The sequence below is a fragment of the Schistocerca piceifrons genome, chromosome 2 (genome assembly GCF_021461385.2).
Source record: "Schistocerca piceifrons isolate TAMUIC-IGC-003096 chromosome 2, iqSchPice1.1, whole genome shotgun sequence".
Taxonomy (NCBI): Eukaryota; Metazoa; Arthropoda; class Insecta; order Orthoptera; family Acrididae; genus Schistocerca; species Schistocerca piceifrons.
In genome coordinates this window covers 548,889,072-548,902,940 of record NC_060139.1, presented here as the reverse complement: position 1 = coordinate 548,902,940, position 13,869 = coordinate 548,889,072, and the positions used below count along the sequence as shown (strand labels likewise).

At 38.4% G+C, this 13,869-nt stretch overlaps 1 protein-coding gene across 1 annotated transcript in view; it reads left to right on the top strand.

Annotated features, from left to right (window-relative positions):
* The window catches only part of LOC124777725 (probable DNA-3-methyladenine glycosylase), a 76,726-nt gene extending 64,041 nt beyond the window's left edge, over window positions 1-12,685 (top strand). The window contains exon 3 of the mRNA XM_047253223.1: window positions 11,882-12,685. Coding sequence (XP_047109179.1) covers window positions 11,882-12,318 — 437 coding nt within the window. The 3' untranslated portion in view covers window positions 12,319-12,685. The remainder of the gene's footprint in view (window positions 1-11,881) is intronic.
* Window positions 12,686-13,869: the final 1,184 nt, after the last annotated feature.

Sequence of the window (13,869 nt, the reverse complement as noted above, 5' to 3'; positions counted from 1 at the left end):
TCATGACGTCAGCGTTGTGAAAAATGTGGACGTCTGCAGGGCGATTACATCGAGAAGTAACGCCAGTTTCATCAATTTCGGGTGAGTAGTTAATTAGAAAAAAAAATCGGAGGTCTTAGAACTTGAATGCGCCTCGTCTTTTGACTCCTTTCGATTTCTGACCAGTCGCAGTTTGTACTTTCACAATTTTGTACTGGTAGTGTGGGTATACACCCACATTTCTTCAGTTCTTCAAAGATTCCCTTTGACATCAGATTAGTAGTAGCACCTGTGTCAAGCACAATGGGTACATCGAGGTCAAATATTTTGGCTTTAATAGTAGCTTGTACTTTCCCCTTTGTCAAATTTTGCTGTGTGTCCTCATTACTTTGATACAGATCATTTTTCACATCACTACCTTGATCGTATCTGATGAAGCAAGTGTCAATCAAGCTTGTACCCCCACTCTCCTTCCCGGTCACAGAATGGGGGCCTACCATGATCATTTCAAGTTTTCTGGAGTCCCGGTGGCCTAGGTCTCTGGGTTAGGCGTAACTTCTACTAATGGACTGTTGGTGTTTGATTACACCAGTTAGTATCCTGAAAGGCTCTCAACTGAAATTATCTTTGCCTTTGCATGTTATTCGACATATGTGCTTTCTTTGCTGCCAGAATTATGCTGTCTATGTGTTATTCGGCTGTTTGGTATTGTTTCATGTTTGCCAAGCGATCGGCTGATTATTGCTGCTAGGTTGTGTCTGTACATATTGTACATGCTGGCCATACAATACTTGCCCATTATAGTTGTTTTTGTTAAATATTTGCCCATTTCTTTTATACCCGCCCTAGGATTTACGGATTTTGCCATTGTCATTGTGATTATCGTTACCATTACCATAGGTCTTTGTGGGATAAGGTTGCCATCCATGTTGTACTACGAATCTGTTGTTCACTTGTTGATCCGTAAATTTCTGTGGCACTATCTGCATATTAACAGGCTTGGGTTGTACTGATCTCTCTTCTTATATCAAATCTGTTGAGTCCAGTACAGATAGAAAGTATTTGGTGTTGTGTTCCGGAATGGTAATGAGTTTTTCCTTAATGTGGGCAGGTGGATGGTCCTAAAATTTTCAGCACATCTACTTGAGATACCGGATTCGTCTAGTATCTGGTTTTATTCAAATATTTTTCAAAGTAGCCCCTTAAACTTCCATGTTTGCTATTGAATGGAGAGGGGTTGAATACTTAATGTGTGAGGCTCTCTTGCATGGCCTCAGACCAATCTTTATCCAGAAAGGCGCTCTCAAACGGTTCATAGTCGTGGCTACGCTCCGCCATATCCGTAGCCCATAGTAGAACGTCACCCTGTGTGTATCGAACAACAAATCTAATTTTCTAGGCTTCCGCCCAGGTATGAGGTAAAACATTTCGAAATGCTCTGATAAAGACCACAGGATTTGTTCCTCTCACTTCAAAGGTAAATAAGAACCTCCAACATCGCAGCGTGTCAGCAATCGTTGGTTAATATATTAAAAAACTAAAAACCCGCCTCGATTGCGAAAAAAGCACCTAGTGTTAACCTAGGTTTCGGCGTTGATAACTACACCTTCTTCAGAACAACAATAAAACCCATAAGTGCCTATGAAGACCTTTGTCAATGATTAAAAGAACACCATAGCTATGCATTTATAAAGGAAAAAAAAAGGAAAACACAAACAGTACATATGTACAAAGTCAAAACCACTACTTAACTTGATGGTGTGTGCTCCACCTCACACCGGCCTATGTTCGATGGGCCATGACCCATGCAGCTACAAATGGTCACTCACTTACAAGCTTGTATTGCACTGGTAGATGAGACAATCAATTCCTGGTTCATAGAACAATGGTGGCCACTGACAGATCCACAACTGCAACCACTTTTGCACATCACTGACCTACTGAAACCAACATCCATGCAAGTCCTTCATCAGGTCATTAAAGATGTGAAAATCACACAGTGAGAGATCCGGGCTGTGCGGCGGATGCAGCAGAGTTTCTCAACAAAATTGATAGAACATACCCTTTGTCCGATTGGCAGTGTGGGGATGGGCATTATTGTACAACAGGGTGATTCCACCCAACAGTGTGAGAGCAAACAGCAAAGCCAATAGTGGAAATATTCCATATCTAGCCCACCAAAGTAGTCCAAAGCTGCTCACAAAATTTCCAGTACATCTGCAGCTACAGTTACACAATTACTCTGCAGTTCACAATTAAGTGCCTTGTACGGGGCTCATCAAATGACCTTCGAGATACTTCTGTATCATTCCACTCTCAAACAGCATGTAGGGAAAAATGAATACTTTAATCTTTCTCTGCAAACTCTAATTTCTCTTATTTTATTATGATGATAATTTCTCTCTGTGTAGATGGGCACTGACAAAGTATTTTCACACTCTGAGGAGGATGTTGGTGATTGAAATTTCATGAGAAGATCCTGCCACAGTGAAAAACACCTTTATTATAGTGACTGCCACCCCAATTCATGTATCATATCTGTGGCAGTATCTCCCTATTTTGTGATAATACAAAACAAGCTGCCCTTCTTTGAACTTTTTCAATGTCCTCCTGTCCTCCATCTTTCCTATATGAAGTGGATCCCACACTGCACAGGAGGACTCCAGAAGCAGTCTCTTTAGTAGATCTGTTACATTTGCTAAGTGTTCTGCCAATAAATCACATTCTTTGGTTTGCTTTCCAAACAACATTAACTATCTCATAGTTCCAGTTTAAGTTATTCGTAGTTGTAATTCCTAAGTATTTAGTTGATTTTACAGCCTTTAGATTTGTGTAATTTATTATGTAAGTGAAATTTAGCGGATTCCTTTTCATGCTCATGTGAATGACTTCACACTTTTTATGATTTAGAGTCAGGTTAGGTTAGGTTAGTGGTGTTTAACGTCCCGTCGACAATGAGGTCATGAGAGACGGAGCGCAAGCTCAGGTTAGGGAAGGATGGGGAAGGAAATCGGCCGTGCCCTTTCAAAGGAACCATCCCGGCATTTGCCTGAAATGATTTAGGGAAATCACGGAAAACCTAAATCAGGATGGCCGGAGACGGGATTGAACCGTCGTCCTCCCGAATGCGAGTCCAGTGTGCTAACCACTGCGCCACCTCGCTCGGTGATTTAGAGTCAGTTGCCACTTTTTGCACCATACACATATCTGGTCTAAATCATTTTGCAGTTCATTTTGGTCATCTGATGACTTTATATTATGGTAAATGACAGCATATACATTTATGAAATTATAATCTTTCTAAACAGCAGACAAAAATTATTTGAGGAGAACCATTTTAACCACCCATATAACATTGGAAATAAAAATAATTTTATGCTACCCACACACCAATTGAATATTATATGCATAGACTCCATAGTATATGAGGGATGACAATATATGTTAAGTTAATGAGCAAAAACAAATTAAATATGAAGCTAGAAATTTGAAAAACAAGGTTACAGAAATGGGAGAAATGCTACTATTCAATAGAAGAATTCATAGAGGAAAAAACATAATTTGAACAAGGGGTATTAAATTTTAGTGTGTGTATCTATATCAAAATTGTATTATTATTCTTATTATTCCATTTGTTAACATCAGCTGTTCTATGTTTATGGGGAAATTTTACCACAATTTCGATGTGTCTCCTGTAACTGAATCAGATGATTTAGATTATGTACACTATGAGACAAGTAAACCACAATTCACATCATCTGCAAGCACTGTAAGAGAACAGCTCAGATTTTCTCCTATTTCATTTGTGTAGAAACGGAATAACAGAAAGCCTATAACAGTTCCTTGGGGAATTCCAGATATTACTTTTATTTTACTCAATGACATTCCATCAGTTACTATGAACTGTGACATTTCTAACAGGAAATCTCAAATACATTTACACAACTGAGACAATACTCCATAGGTATTCAATTTAATTAGAAGTCGCTTGTGAAGAATGGTGTCAAAAGCCTTCTATAAATCTAAGAATATGCCATCAATTTGACATCCCCTGTCAATAGCACTCATTACTTCATGAGAATAAAGTGTTGATTGTGTTTCACAAGAATGATATTTTCTGAATCTGTGTTGACTATTTGTCAATAAGTTATTTTCTTTGAGATGATTCATAATGTTCAAGTACAGTATACATCCAGAATCCTATTGCATATCAATGTTAGTCATATAGGTCTATAATTCAGCAGATTGCTCGTATTTCCTTTCTTGGGTATTGATGTGACTAGTGCAACTTGCGTATGAATCTTTCTATAAGTGAGCATTTGTATATGATTGCCAAGTATAGTGCTATTGTATCAGCATTCTCTGAATGGAACCTGACTGGTACACAATAAGGCCTGGAAGCCTTGCTTTTTGTAAGTATTTTAAGCTACTTCACTACAATGAGAATATCTACTCCTAAATTACTCATGTTGACAGTTGTTCTTGATTTGAATTCTGGAGTATTTACTTCATCATCTTTTGTGAAGGAATTTCAGAAAACTGTGTTTAGTAGCTTTGTTTTAGTGGTGCTTTCATCAATAACATCACCATTGTTATTACACAGTGAAGATATTGATTGCTTCTTACCAGTGGTGTACTTTATGTGTAACCAGAATCTCTTTGGGTTTTCTACCTGATTTCGAGAGAGAGTTTTTGTTGTGGAAACTATTAAAAGAATCTCACATGGAAGTTTGTGCTAAATTTTGAGCTTGTGTAAAACGTTGTCTTGTCTAGGAGATTTTGCATTCTTTTAAATTTGTTATGCTTTTTTTTATTGCTCCTGCAGTAGTGTTCTGAACTGTTTTGTGTACCATGGGGGATGAGTAGCGTCTCATATTAATTTATTTGGTATATAGCTCTCAGTTTCCTTCAATAGTATTTATTTGAATTTAAACCTTATCTGATCTATGCTTACATAGTCAGACTGGATGGTGTGGAGACTGTCTCTTAACAAGGTGTCCAACGAATGTTTATCTGCTGTTTAAAACAGATATATTTTGCTTTTATTTTTGGTACGTTTGGATATTGTGGTATTCAGTCTAGCTACACCAACTTTATGGTCAGTAAGTCCAGTATCTTTCATGATGCTCCTTTCTTGGTCAGGATTATTTCTTGCAAAGAGGTCAAATATGTTTTCACAACCATTTAGTCCTTGAGTGGGCTTCTGAGCTGGTTGTTTGAAATAATTTTCCAAGAAGGTATTCAGCACAATTTCAGATGCCATTTTATGCCTATCGCTGGCTTTAAACACGTATTTTTGCCAACATATCCATGGCACAAGTCAAGGAATCGGCAGTTATGATAATACTCTTCTTCGACTCAGGGGCCTTCTGCTCGTCCAGTTCCTCAAGCGTGGAACAAAATCAATGTCCAATTCTATGAAGACACTTTGCAGAAACTGTGATGTTCCATAAAGTCAAAGTGCCCAGGAATTCTTTTGGATGGAATCATCATGTTGCAAGATAATGCCCGCCCCCACATTGCCAATCGAGTAAAGTCTATGCTTCAACGATTTGGTTGGAAAACACTGCCCCAGTCTCCATACAGCCCAGATGTTTCATCATGTGATTTTTCACATAGTCGGCAACCTCAAGAAAGACTCTAGATGCATCAGCATGAGAGATGAAAGACTCAGTGTTTATTCTGAGTCAGAAACTGAAAACTGGTGAAGGCAGAAAGCCTCGCTCGTGCGGTGGAATCTGAGCTAACTATTTGTAGTATCGTTCCCAGAACTCATCGCAGTCCCCTGGTTTGGAGCCGAGTGGAAGGCTTAAACCAGAGGCTCAGACGATTCTGCGGAGATCTGGGGTGCAAATTTCTCGACCTCCGCTATCGGGTGGAGAAATGTAGGGTCCCCCTGAATAGGTCAGGCGTGCACTACACGCAGGAAGTGGCTACAAGGGTAGCGGAGTACGTGTGGAGTGCGCATGTGGGTTTTTTAGGTTAGAGAATTCCCTCCCTAGGCCCGACAAGACACCTCCTGGGACGCGGCAAGGTAGGAGTAGGCAAAATGCAACAGGAAATAACAATATTAATCTGCTAATAGTAAACTGCAGGAGCATCTATAGAAAGGTCCCAGAACTGCTCTCATTAATAAATGGTCACAATGCCCACATAGTACTAGGGACAGAAAGTTGGCTGAAACCAGATGTAAACAGTAATGAAATCCTAAACTCAGATTGGAATGTATACTGCAGAGACAGGCTGGACAGTGAAGAGGGAGGCGTACTCATAGCAATAAGAAGTGCAATAGTATCGAAGGAAATTGACGGAGATCCGAAATGTGAAATAATTTGGGTGAAGATCACGGTTAAAGCAGGCTCAGACATGGTAATTGGATGTATTCTATAGGCCCCCTGGCTCAGCAGCTGTTGTGGCTGAGCACTTGAAGTTTAATTTGGAAAATATTTCGAGTAGAATTCCCCACCATGTTATAGTTCTGGGTGGAGATTTTAATTTGCCGGATATAGATTGGGAGACTCAAACGTTCATAACAGGTGGCAGGGACAAAGAATCCAGTGAAATTTTTTTAAGTGCTTTATCTGAAAACTACCTTGAGCAGTTAAACAGAGAACCGACTCGTGGCGAAAACATATTAGACCTTCTGGTGACAAACAGACCCGAAGTATTTGAAACATTTAATGCAGAACAGGGAATCAGCGATCATAAAGCGGTTACTGCATCGATGATTTCAGCCGTAAATAGAAATATTAAAAAAGGTAGGAAGATTTTTATGTTTAGCAAAAGTGACAAAAAGCAGATTGCAGAGTACTTGACAGCTCAACACGAAAGTTTTGTCTCAAGTACAGATAGTGTTGAGGATCAGTAGACAAAGTTCAAAACCATCGTACAATATGCATTAGATGAGTATGTGCCAAGCAAGATTGTAAGAGATGGAAAAGCGCCACCGTGGTACAACAACCGAGTTAGAAAACTGCTGCAGAAGCAAAGGGAACTTCACAACAAACATAAACATAGCCAAAGCCTTGCAGACAAACAAAAATTATGCAAAGCGAAATGTAGTGTGAGGAGGGCTATGCGAGAGGCGTTCAATGAATTTGAAAGTAAAGTTCTATGTACTGACTTGGCAGAAAATCCTAAGAAATTTTGGTCTTATGTCAAAGCAGTAGGTGGATCAAAACAAAATGTCCAGACACTCTGTGACCAAAATGGTACTGAAACACAGGATGACAGACTAAAGGCCGAAATACTAAATGTCTTTCTCCAAAGCTGTTTCACAGAGGAAGACTGCACTGTAGTTCCTTCTCTAGACTGTCACACAGATGACAAAATGGTAGATATCGAAATAGACGACAGAGTGATAGAGAAACAATTAAAATCGCTCAAAAGAGGAAAGGCCGCTGGACCTGATGGGATACCAGTTCGATTTTACACAGAGTACGCGAAGGAACTTGCCCCCCTTCTTGCAACGGTGTACCGTAGGTCTCTAGAAGAGCGTAGCATTCCAAAGGATTGGAAAAGGGCACAGGTAATCCCCGTTTTCAAGAAGGGACGTTGAACAGATGTGCAGAACTATAGACCTATATCTCTAACGTCAATCAGTTGTAGAATTTTGGAACACGTATTATGTTCGAGTATAATGACTTTTCTGGAGACTAGAAATCTACTCTGTAGGAATCAGCATGGGTTTCGAAAAAGATGATCATGTGAAACCCAGCTCACGCTATTAGTCCATGAGACTCAGAGGGCCGTAGACACAGGTTCCCAGGTAGATGCTGTGTTTCTTGACTTCCGCAAGGCGTTTGATACAGTTCCCCACAGTTGTTTAATGAACAAAGTAAGAGCATATGGACTATCAGACCAATTGTGTGATTGGATTGAGGAGTTCCTAGATAACAGAACGCAGCATGTCATTCTCAATGGAGAGAAGTCTTCCAAAGTAAGAGTGATTTAAGGTGTGCCACAGGGGAGTGTCGTAGGACCGTTGCTATTCACAATATACATAAATGACCTTGTGGATGACATCGGAAGTTCACTGAGGCTTTTTCCGGATGATGCTGTGGTATATCGAGAGCTTGTAACAATGGAAAATTGTACTGAAATGCAGGAGGATCTGCAGCGAATTGACACATGGTGCAGGGAATGGCAATAGCAGGTCAGCAAATGGAAGCAGTTAATTCCATAAATTATCTGGGAGTATGCATTAGGAGTGATTTAAAATGGAATGATCATATAAAGTTGATCGTTGGTAAAGCAGATGCCAGACTGAGATTCATTGGAAGAATCCTAAGGAAATGCAATCCAAAAACAAAGGAAGTAAGTTACAGTACACTTGTTCGCCCACTGCTTGAATGCTGCTCAACAGTGTGGGATCTGTACCAGATAGGGTTGATAGAAGAGATAGAGAAGTTGGTAAAGCAGCTGCCGGACTGAGATTCATTGGAAGAATCCTAAGGAAATGCAATCCAAAAACAAAGGAAGTAAGTTACAGTACACTTGTTCGCCCACTGCTTGAATACTGGTCAGCAGTGTGGGATCTGTACCAGATAGGGTTGATAGAAGGGATAGAGAAGATCCAACGGAGAGCAGCGCACTTCGTTACAGGATCATTTAGTAATCGCAAAAGCGTTACGGAGATGATAGATAAACTACAGTGGAAGACTCTGCAGGAGAGACGCTCAGTAGCTCAGTACGGGCTTTTGTTGAAGTTTCGAGAACATACCTTCACCAAGGAGTCAAGCAGTATATTGCTCCCTCCTATGTATATCTCGTGAAGAGACCATGAGGATAAAATCAGAGAGATTAGAGCCCACACAGAGGCATACCGACAATCCTTCTTTCCACAAACAATATGAGACTGGAATAGAAGGGAGAACCGATAGAGGTACTCAAGGTACCCTCCACCACACACCGTGAGGTGGCTTGCGGAGTATGGATGTAGAAGTAGATGTAGATGTAGGTGTAGATGTAGATGTAGATGACCAGCAGCTTGGCAGAGAGTTAAACCAAAATTTATTTGTTACTGTTTTGTGATAACAATTCAGCACCTGAATTCAGTGTTCTTACAGTGAAGCATTTCTTTAAATAAAAAGACCAAACAGACATTATGTGGAACATATGAAAGGATAGATGAAGGATACTGTGTTCTCACAGTTAGTACAGTTCTGTTTCCCAAAATTGAGTATCTGGGTGCATTTTTCCCATTTAGGGTATGTGCAATGTACAAGCATGGTTTCACCATTTTATATAAATCCAAAATTTGTGAATTAAGAAGAAAACAGAATGTGTCCCTTTATTTCAAATCCTGGCTTCTTTTATCAGGATGCAGAGGTAATATGTTGACTGTGTGAACAAATCTGTGAATTGTCTTGCAGTTAGTAATGTCTTTTGTGAGGAGTACAGTTGTGGACAAGTGTGATAGGAAGGATGTGAATATTAATGAAAATAAACTTACAATAATTAAAACAACTACTCAGTTACAGCATCTCTCTGTGCACTCACTCAGAAGAAAAAAATATTATACTGTCTCACATTCATAAAATGTATTACAGTTTATCACATGAGTCCCTAATGCATCATTCAGAAGCTCCAGATTGTGGCCAGTTTGACATTATTAGAACAGTGTGCCATATTTTCACTGCAAGCGGTTTTTATGCTGAAGATAGGGCACTAAATTGCTTCCCCTGTTTCTGATGAGGGCATAAATGAGATGTAGCTTTCAAAATTTTGAATAGGTATGTGTTTTGCTAGCTCTTCCCATTTGTTTTTGTTTTATTCCATGCTTTCAAAGCAGAAAGGATGTGTGTGTGTGTGTGTGTGTGTGTGTGTGTGTGTGTGTGTGTGTGTGGGTGGGTGGGTGGAGGGTCTTCATCATTATCTTTTGTACAATTCGAGGTGCTCTCCAAAATTTTTGGGACTGGTGCTGCCATCTGTTGAAAAACTTACCTTTGGACTAATGGTCACCATCACCTTCAAAGTAGTTCCCATCCACCCATCCTGTTTGAGGATCCATCATAAAATCACCGCACACCAAACACAGAGTATGACCACTGTTGACACGCAACACGTCTTCCCGGCTGAATGCCACTCTGCACACTGACTCATCAGATATGCAGCTCTCACCACCTAGCAGAGCAAATATCTACTACTCCTACTTTATTCTACATCAAATAATCAGTAACAATAAAGTTTCAGGACATCGTACAGCTTTTTCTTCTGAATACACCAGGTAAGGATACCGAAGTTTAGGATATACGAACTGCAGTTTATCGAAGTAGGGCTGTGATATATATGCAGGTGGAATATTACAATTTTGAGTTAATTATACGTTTTACATTTTTAATATTGCTAAATATTTCACTTTTGTTAATTTATAAGAACAGTGATAACAGTTTTTTCCAATTATCTCAGGTGTGCTGTGACTTACTTAATATTATGAAGCTGAAGTATCTGCAAGAAATAACATTTTTATTTATTTTGTATGAAGACAAATAACTCATTTGGAGAATGAAATATATTTTAAGTCAGAATTTGTTCAAGGTGATCTTTCAATTTGGTAGTGGGGCAGTCTGTGAGATTTCTAAGTAGGACATTGACTTGCTACAGCTTAGCCCGGAGTACATTTTTTTTTTTTTTTTTTTTTTTAATTTTATGTAAGGTTGCTCTGTGCCTATTTGTGTGATGTTTTGACTTTATTTTAGTATGATGTTATTGCTGGTTACATGTTAAGTTTGTTATCACTATTTTTGGTAAGCCTTATTACTTTTAAATGACAAACACACTCAGTTTTGGAAATTTGTCCCTCTTCAGATTGTCCTGGATCATGATTCCCAAGGTTTTTGTCCAGTTTTACTTTCTCACAATTTTGTTTCCTGTAAATAATTTCTCTGTTTCTTTATTTTGAATTCCATTATTGCAGTCTTTGTAAAATATTAGATGGCTTTCATTGAAATACTAAATTATTTCATTGATAACACTGTTGCAAAATGTGTTTAGGCTGTCTACACAAATATTGTTTCTGTATTGCTCATGTATGATTATTATAAATTTGTAGCTAGTTTCTCTAACCCCCACATTCCATAGCTTATCAAGTAATACATTGATGTTAACAGTGATTTTTTTTCTAAAATCAAGGAATATTTCAATAAGATACTTCCTTTTCACCCTGGCAGTTATTATTTTGCCAATTAATTATGCTGCAGCCACTGAAAAATGGCTCTGAGCACTATGGGACTTAACATCTATGGTCATCAGTCCCCTAGAACTTAGAACTACTTAAACCTAACTAACCTAAGGACAGCACACAACACCCAGCCATCACGAGGCAGAGAAAATCCCTGACCCCGCCGGGAATCAAACCCGGGAACCCGGGCGTGGGAAGCGAGAACACTACCGCACGACCACGAGATGCGGCAGCCACTGAAGTTGACTTACTTTTTTCGAAGCCATTCTAGTTCTGAAACATTAGATTGTGTTCACATTCCATAGCTTGTCAAGTAATACAGTGATGTTAACACAATCAGATGTTTTTTTCTGAAATCAAGGAATACTTCAATAAGATATTCCCTTTTCACTCTGGCAGTTATTATTTTGCCAAGTAATTGTGCTGCAGTTACTGAAGTTGACTTATTTTTCATAAAACCATTCTGATTCTGAAACAGATTGTGTTGACTAAGAAATTTCTCTAGTCTAATGTAGATAACTTTCACAATCGCCATAAAAACTGCAGGTGAGATTGAGGTTGGTCAGTAGTTTTCAATTCTCGACTTGTCAGCTTAATTATAAATTGGAATTGTTTTTGTTATTTTTATATTGTATGAGAAACTGTCTGATAATTATGTCATTTACCTCTGTACCTGTGACATTGTTGAATTGCCTACTTATTTTTGTTGCTTTATTTTAGGGGATGGGGCTGCTGTTCTTATAAGAGCATTGGAACCAATTGAAGGATTGAATTACATGTGTCTCCAGCGACAGCAAAGTAGGAAAAGAAAAAACGATGGAAGTGTAAAAATGTCATTGCAAAACAATAATCTGAAACCACATGAACTATGTAATGGTCCAGGGAAGTTGTGTATTAGCATGAATATTGATCGTCATACTTGCAACATGAAAGATTTAAGTCTGTGGGAAGGGATGTGGATTGAGGAAGATAATGAAAGTCGTAAAATATCAGAAAGTGAGCTTTTTGTTAAAACACACAGAATTGGTATTGATTCTGTTGGTGCAGAGTGGGCTAAGAAACCACTTCGTTATTATCTAATGGGAAACAAATCTGTTAGTCGGTTGGATAAGCAGAAGGAGTTAGAACTTAGAAATATGGTTGTATCATCTTCATGAGACACCCACTTTTGTGCAATATGTCCCTTGTGTTTTGTTACCATGTTACTAGAACAGTAACTAAACTTAGTGTAAGATTTTTGTGTGCTGGTGGACCAGTGGTTGGAAAAACTAGAATACCTTCATATGAAGAGGCATTATTGTTCGCGCATACAAAGTTGACACTTGGCACGGTGGCTGATGGGAGGGACGCAAATGGGAAATGCCTTTGCGATCGCTCACATCAGGCACCACGCCAAGTGTCAACTTTGTTCGCATGTGTAGCACAGTAGACTTTAATCTGTGATCCTCTGTTTGGAATGGTCTTACTATTAGAAGCAATAACAGAATAAAAACCTATGCCAAACATATTCTGGCATCTTCCAGATTTAACATTTCCATTTTTGATTATATGTAATGTTTTCTTTAAAAAAAATGTACTGATTCTTTTAACTTGTACATCAAATGAAAGTGTGTATTATTATTATTATTATTATTATTATTATTATTGGTTTGGCCTACTAAGGACGACATCAAATAACATATGTCTTCTTTCTTTCAAGTAGTTTTTCACGCTTTCCAAATGTTTTTCTCTTTTTTCTTCTGTCTCTATTATGCCGGTCATTTTTCTTTGTTCTCTCCTGGAAGCCTTTGAAACTTTTTACTTTGTTTGGTACTTTTGTCTTTTACTTATTTCTTCCTGCTTTATTTACATTTCCCTCAGGTCTGTTTTAACTCCTTTGATCCCGATCATTGATGTTTTTGAGTTTCTGTCAAAAAAAGTTAAAAATACTTTTTGTTATTTTGTTTTCATCTAGTCTTTCTAGGTGTCCATAGAACACAACTCTTTTCTTCCTCATCGTGTTTAATGTTCATTCTACTTTTTCATAAATTTCTGTATTACTACTTAATTTGCATTTCCCAGTTTCATATGTTGGTCCCAAGATTTTCCTGATTATTTTCCCTTCCTTCTATTTCCCTAATTGTTTGGCTGTATTTAATGAAAGGTGTTCTGAAGCATAAAAGCATTCTGATCTAATGACAATGTTGTAACATCACAGTTGTGCGTTTATGGAAATAAATTCCTTGCTATACAGATTTTTTGTTAAGTTAATAGCCACCTCCAATTTCTTTGTGCTTGCTAAGTTAGTTTCTTTGTCCAAAGCATTTTTTTGTTGTATTATTTCACCTAAATATTTAAATTTTGTACTCTTTTTTTATTTCATCCATAATCAGTTTCCATGTATTTTGGTGCCTCCAACACATTTGTCATATACTCTGCTTTTTCAAAAGATATGGATATCAAAAGATATTGAAGCTGTGTCATGTAGGAGATTTATCTGCATTGTAGCCAGGAATGCAAGACTGTCTGCAAAGGCCAAACAAGCAGTACTCATATTATCCCCTTTTCTTCCAGTTGTGCTTTTTAAAGTCCTTCTTCTTCTGTTCTTTTCCTCCATTCCTTGGTTACCTTTGCTAGTACGCAATTGAACAGCAGTAGGGACAATCCATTTCCTTCTCTTACACCAGTTTTCAAAAACCTTAGAGATTTCACCCAAAAATTTAATTTTA